This window comes from Euprymna scolopes, chromosome 38 (assembly GCF_053919585.1).
Source record: "Euprymna scolopes isolate OS-2025 chromosome 38, ASM5391958v1, whole genome shotgun sequence".
Lineage (NCBI taxonomy): Eukaryota > Metazoa > Mollusca > Cephalopoda > Sepiida > Sepiolidae > Euprymna > Euprymna scolopes.
In genome coordinates this window covers 53,450,204-53,457,703 of record NC_136519.1, presented here as the reverse complement: position 1 = coordinate 53,457,703, position 7,500 = coordinate 53,450,204, and the positions used below count along the sequence as shown (strand labels likewise).

Here is a 7,500-nt window from a genome sequence, read left to right as displayed (position 1 = left end):
AAGGTGTTGGGAAGAGTTTGGATGCGTGTATGTGTGCGCGTGTGTGCTTGTTTGTGTTTCCCTGTATGTTTGTGTGTTTGTTTATGTGTGTGTGTCTGTGTGTGTGTCTGTGTGTGTGTGTGTGCGTGCGTGCGTGCGCGTGCGTGTGCGTGCGTGCGTGTGTGTGTGTGTGTGTGTGTGTGTGTGTGTGGTTCTTGCATTTGGAAATGAAAGGAATGCAAATTGCAAAACGGGAGATTTTTAGTGAAGAATATCCCCCCCTCCTCCACTAAACTTGCAATTTTTAAGTTTACAAGTCTTTGCAATCAAAGAGAAGAAAAATAAAAACAACAAAACTTGGAAATGTGACCCGAAGCAAACATTTTAGATTTAACGAAACTGAAAACTTTTATTTTAACAAAATAACTTTCGAACACACGCGCGCACACACACACACACACACACACACACACACACACACACACGCACGCGCGCACACGCACGCACGCGCACATATACGCTGAGATTATTTGACCCATAGATGTAGCACGATAGATACTGTCGGAAATTTATTTCCAGCACACACACATGCACACACACACACACACACACATTCACACACACTCACGCATGCACGCACACACCCACACACACACATGCACGCACACACACACATGCACACACACACACGCAAACACACGCACATACACACATACACACATACACCCACACACACACATACACACACATACACACATGCACACACATGCACACACACACACACACACACACACACACACACACACACACACACACACACACACACACACACACACACACACACACACACACATATTTAGTTTTATTGGGTATAAAGAAATGCAGCCACCCGCTCAATTAATATTCATTAATTAATAGAAGAGCCGATCAAATCAACATGATACCATAGGTTTTCAGCCTGGAACGAACCAAGATGGGAAACTAATGTTTTGTTGGGCGTTTCATTTTCACGTGTTTTAAAACGAATCTACAGCCAGTATATCTTTCCGTAATCTATCTATCTATCTATCTATCTATCTATCTATCTATCTATCTATCTATCTATCTATCTATCTAGCTAGCTAACTAGCTAGCTCGCTAGCAAGATAGATAGATAGCTTATCTATCTATCTATCTATCTATCTATCTATCTATCTATCTATCTATCTATCTATCTATCTATCTTGCTAGCTAGCTAGTTAGCTAGCTATCTAGATAAATAAATAGATAGATAGATAGATATTACCATTTTACGGAAGATATACTGGTTGTAGATTCGTTTTAAAACAAGTGAACTGTCACTTGCAACTTTATCAAACATCTATCTATCTAGCTATCTAGCTTGCAAGATTGATAGATAGATAGTTATATTTTTACATACCTATTTTCTTCATACTATGAGGAAAATTATTACATTAATTCCCCCAAAGTTGCTTCTCTCAAATACGTAGTCCAACAAAGAAGGTAGCAAAAAAGTTTATTTTTTGTCCATTTAGTCCACTTACTTCTCTCACCCCACTGTGTTATTTATTTAATAGTTATAATCATTTTAGACTATCGTTTATTATTTCAATACCAATACACTATACCAGGTATTAAAACTAAATAATAAACACTCCCTAAAATATCACTTACATTCTAATTCTCGTTAAAAATATTTTCGACAAATGAAGGAATATCAGAATGCTTGAAGTTCCAGATTAATGACTGAATAGTTCTAATGGTTAAATTCATTGTCCAGAATGCTTGAATTAATTAAGGAACAACTCCGGTCATATAAAAATGGCGCCTTATACTGACTCATATGTTAATCGTATAGCCTCATCATAAGTAACTTTGATTGGAACATTTATTACATTTCTAATTTCTATTTACCAAGTGATTGATGATTTCATTTTCATAAATAGAAAATAGTGTCAAACATCGAACGTTCTCTGTTAAAACTCAGTAATCTTTACGAAAATTACACGGCTAGTTTTTTTTATATTCATATACTCACATAATATTGAATTACCAATGTCGTGTATACCGAAAATCATGAGAATGCAGCGAATGACAATCGATCACGGGCGATTACATAACAGCGGTCTGAATTGAGTTGATTAGTGTTTTTAGTTTTAGCGAGCAGATGCCAAGAGCCAGTCCCCAAATTACTGTGTGCCCGTTTTCCTTTTACAAATCCACCATGTCATTAGTCTCATCATCGCTCATCACCCAAACCTACTGAACAAATACTTAAGTAAGTTTTTCTTAAGTAAGAGAAAATTCCAGGTTGTCCTCGATGGACGTATGTCAAAATAATATGATATAATGCGGGTGTACCTCAGGTGTCGATCCTTGATCCTTTATTATTCCTGATATTTATAAATGACCTCCTTGATAAAATTATCTCTGAGATGGGGATAATTGCTGATGACACCACATATCTAAGGCAATAGCGGAAACTCTGGAGGAAGACCTCCAGTCTATAATAGAATGGGGACAAAAATACATGGTGACATTCAATGCTGCCAAGAAGCAGCTCGTTTCCTTTAATAATTACAAGAAACCTCATCATCCACCAATAACTATGGCTAATGATACACTACCTCAAAGTACTTATTTCAAACTTCTTAACTTAACGTTTACAGGGAACATGAGCTGGAACAGATACATCGAGAGCATTGCCGTAGCTGGTGTGAGGAAGGTGGGCTCTCTCTATCGTGCTAGGAAGTTACTTACGCCGGAAAATATCCTGTACCTCTACAAGGCTACCATTCGCCCATGTATGGAGTATTATTGTCACATTTAGGCTGGTACGTCTGCTACTAGTCTCTTATTATAGACTGGATTCAAAAGAGATTGTCAACCTTATAGGTCCCGAAGTGTCAGTTAGGCTTCAGTTACTGTCCCATCAACAAAATGTTGCATCCCTCTACATATTTACAAGTATTTTAATGGTATATGCTTCGATGAACTACAAGCCCTTGGCCCGTCTCGATGTAATTACTCCAGAAAAACCTGTGGAGCAGAAAAATCCCACCCCTAAACATAGAAGATCCCTAAATGCTAGAAAGCCTTCTACTCTAATAGTTTCTTCTCCAGAACTGCTAGACTTTGGAATTCCCTTCGAGGTTCCTGTTTCACTAACTGTACTGACATGCAGAAGTTCAAGTGTAATGTAAACAGATATCTTGCTGCTTAACTCCCTACATAGTATCCCTGCGATCATGTCCACGATAGTAGCCCCTACATCAAAATGGCACCGTGCCTTGTTTGGGGTGAAAATGCAATCATGCAAAAAACATTTCCTCTCCAACATTAAAAAAATATCTTGGCTGCCGTTTTACGATTTCAAATTGCTTATTTTATTTTATAATTTAAAAGAAAGTCATGTAAAGAGGCGGCTGTAAGTTTTTTTTTATTATAGTTTCTTTTTAAAATTTGTTCCTTTATAATTTACTAGCGGGGGTACCTGGCGTTTCCCGGGTGTTTTTAGGTGTGTGTATGGGGGAGGTGTAAGTAGTAACCCTGTTTAAATATTATAAAAAAAAACGCTGTTAAAAAATCGCCCCCCCCCAAATTTTTTTAAATAAAAAAATAACAGCAAAAAGCAGAAAAATGGCAAAAATAACCCTGTCGGATCGAACCTGCAATCTTAAGATAACAACGCTGTTTGTAGGGGGGGGGGTAAACTAAAAAAATAAGCGAAGTAAGAACCCTATTTAAATTAAAAGAAAAAACACGTTGTCCGGGTGTGTAGAGGTGTAAAAGAAAAAAAAAGTTTTGGTCGGGAGGTAGGCTTGAACCAGAAGCCTCAAGACTAAGGCGAAAAAAAAAAAAGTCTGACGCGTTACACCGACGCCAAACAAGTAAGAACGAACGAAATGAAACATTGAAAAACTAGTTAGTTAATCTAACATCAAAGTTTTCTAGGTCAAACATGACGTCATCGTCGCAGTAGTCGTAGAAAAGGGGAAAATGAAGGAACGATTTTTTGCTACCCCCTCCCTGTACACAACTGGTAATTTTAGGATGAAGGAATTAATGTTTTTGCCCAATTTTTCGATATTTATCCTCCAAGATGTCGGGCTTCAAAATGGTACCAATCTCGTGAAAATCCGTCGCCTCTGTCGATGTTTTTGCGAGACATACAAACACACATACATACATACATTTTTGCTTTTATATATATATATGTAAAAAATTACGTTTATTCTTTATTATTTATTTTAATGTGTTTTTACATTTCCACGTCTTATGCTAGTCATTATTAATTCGCAAAATGAATAACCCCTTTTTTGTTAACAGTTTTCTTACATTACATATATCAGCCTTAAAAATATCAGCCTTAAAAAATTATCAGCCTTAAAAAATATCAGCCTTAAAAATATTATCAGCCTTAAAAAATATCAGCCTTAAAAAATTATCAGCCTTAAAAATATTATCAGCCTTAAAAATATCAACCTTAAAAAATTATCAGCCTTAAAAAATATCAGCCTTAAAAAATATCAGCCTTAAAAAAATTATCAGCCTTAAAAATATTATCAGCCTTAAAAATATTATCAGCCTTAAAAAATACCTGCTTTAAAAAATATCAGCCTTAAAAAATATCAGCCTTAAAAAATTATCAGCCTTAAAAATATTATCAGCCTTAAAAATATCAGCCTTAAAAAATTATTAGCCTTAAAAAATATCAGCCTTAAAAAATATCAGCCTTAAAAAATTATCAGCCTTAAAAATATTATCAGCCTTAAAAATATTATCAGCCTTAAAAAATTATCAGCCTTAAAAAATATCAGCTTTAAAAATTATCAGCCTTAAAAAAATTATCAGCCTTAAAAAATATCAGCCTTAAAAAAATTATCAGCCTTAAAAATATTATCAGCCTTAAAAAAATTATCAGCCTTAAAAAATACCAGCTTTAAAAATTATCAGCCTTAAAAAATATCAGCCTTAAAAATATCAGCCTTAAAAATATCAGCCTTAAAAAATTCCAGCCTTAAAAAATATCAACCTTAAAAAAACACCAGCCTTAAAAAAATAAAAGCCTTAAAAATATCAGCTTTAAAAATTATCAGCCTTAAAAAAATATCAGCGAAATCAAAAAACAAAACAAAGTTAATAGTTTAGATTTTAAGATGGAGAATAAGTTTCCTATACACATTTTACGACGAATGAACACCCATTTCCTGCCTAGTAAGCCAACATGGATAATTAAATGGTTTGTCAATTTTTGGAAGAGAAAATTGGGTGGAATGATTTTTCCAAAATAATTCAAATGATTGTTTTCTATTTTAAATAGAAAGAGGGATTTGCGTTTGTAAAATTTCCGATTTTTTTACTTTTAGTAGGTGTGTAACTCATAAACCAGCGATCACTTCAAACAAAATAAAAAAAATCGACTATGATGGAAAATATCCGTGCTTGGCTAAGTACAAGTGACTAAACAAACTTCGCTACACAAACTAAGTTTCTTTTTAAACCCCAACCTAACCATAACCTTAACCTAAACTAAATTTTATTGGAAGTTTGAAAGAGTGTTTCATTTTTGTGTAACAAAATATTTTAAATCATTATTTTTAGAAAAATATTTTTCTATGAGTATTTTTTTAATATTTAAATCATACATATATATTTCACCTGGACAACACCCGGAAACAGGTCATGCTATCACATAACTTTTTCCATGCAGTAGTACATTTTAATAGTGGGGTCAGAAGACAGGCAGGAAAAGACGCGAGATTTGTTTGTTCGATTGCTTTGGCGTTTCATCTTTAAGACTAATTTCGGGTATAACATCGTTTGAAGCAGGTGAAACATCACGGTTATTAAACGGATCTTCAGAGGCGAAAAACACAAATAAGAAAAAATTCATAAAAAAGGTGACTAATATACGAAACAAGTATTTGTATAATCGTAGGCATGCACACACTTTATTATATATATTAGCTTTTCAAGTAGAAGATATGCATGTATGTATGTATGTATGTATGTATGTATGGATGTATGTGTGTATATATATATACACACATACATACATAATACATACATACATACATACATACATACATACATATCTTCTACTTGAAAAGCTAATATTCTTTGAGAAAGAGGTGACTTTAATATTATAAAAGTAAATTGTACCACCCACAAATACATTATAATCATAACACAATATATTGGTATATCTTATGAGTCGAAAAGTAAAAAAGTTCCGATTAAATTATATATATATATATATATATATATATATATATATATATAACTGATTATATATATAACCGATTATATATATAACATATTATATATATATAACTGATTATATATATAACTGATTATATATATAACTGATTATATATATAACTTATTATATATATAACTTATTATATATATATAACTGATTATATATATAACTGATTATATATATATAACTGATTATATATATATATATATATGTATATATAGAGAAATATCATTCATGAGAATGCTACTGGTAACATATATAACATAAATAAGAAAGTAGACACTGCATATATTAAGAACTATCGGTCAATCAGCCTTCTGCCAGTGACATACAAGGTATTCTCTCAGGTCTTGATAAGATGTATGCTAGGGACACTAAACAGTCATCAGCCACGAGAACAAGCAGGTTTCGGAGCAGGTTACCCCACCATCGACCATACTCAGGCTGTCACTCAACTGCAAGAGAAAGCCAATAAATACAAGATCCAACTGTGCTTTGCCTTTGTGGATTACGAAAAGGCTTTTGACTCTGCCGTTGAGAACCAAAGAGTTGACTCTACATATATCACCTTGCTGAAAGACTTGAACAGTGAGGCTAGTTCGACTCTGAAGCTCCATCGTAACAGCAACAAGATGAAGCTGCCAAAGGGGAGCAAGACAAGGTGACATCTCGACTAAACTCTTCACAGCCTGTCTCCAGGTATCAATAATCAGTTGGATTAAGTGGGAGGGTAGAGGAATCAACATCGATGACGAACACCTGTCACATCTCATCTTCGCTTATGATATAGCACTGATGGCGTACTTTCCTTAGAACTAAATGGCATTATAAACGACATCCACTCTAAGAGCAAACCGGTTGGCCTCAGCATGCATCTTGAGAAGACCAAGCTGATGTTGTACTAGCACACTGTCAAGTTGCCAATAATTGTTGATGGAAAGACTTTGACAAAGTTGAAAACTACATCTACTTGAGAAAGAAAATTCTGAAAGATGGAGATATCCGCCCCGAAATAAAGAGAACGATAGCATCGAGATGGGCAGCTTTTGGGGAAGTGGATAATAAAATGAGAGGCCGAAAAGCAAGTATGACAATCAAAGGGAAGATCTTCAATGAATATATACTACCTGTGATGATCTACAACAGTGAAACAAAAGCCCTGACGACTCACCAAAGTGAAATCTTGGTAATGACACGACGGAAGATGGAGAGGATAATGCTGGGCATCACTCTACAAGACAGAATGACAAACATCT

At 34.4% G+C, this 7,500-nt stretch overlaps 2 protein-coding genes across 3 annotated transcripts in view; one reads left to right on the top strand and one right to left on the bottom strand.

The window, feature by feature from the left end:
* The window catches only part of LOC145263142 (uncharacterized), a 305,653-nt gene that overhangs the window by 143,740 nt on the left and 154,413 nt on the right, over nt 1-7,500 (bottom strand). The gene's annotated exons all lie outside the window — the stretch shown is intronic.
* On the top strand, nt 6,607-6,909 carry LOC145263273 (uncharacterized). The gene has a single exon (XM_080120355.1). It carries the CDS (start codon nt 6,607-6,609, stop codon nt 6,907-6,909), a length of 303 nt encoding a protein of 100 aa, XP_079976481.1.

Bases quoted from the DNA above. Each gene is read 5' to 3' on its own strand.
- LOC145263273 (XM_080120355.1), top strand. From the start codon at position 6,607: ATGCTAGGGACACTAAACAGTCATCAGCCACGAGAACAAGCAGGTTTC.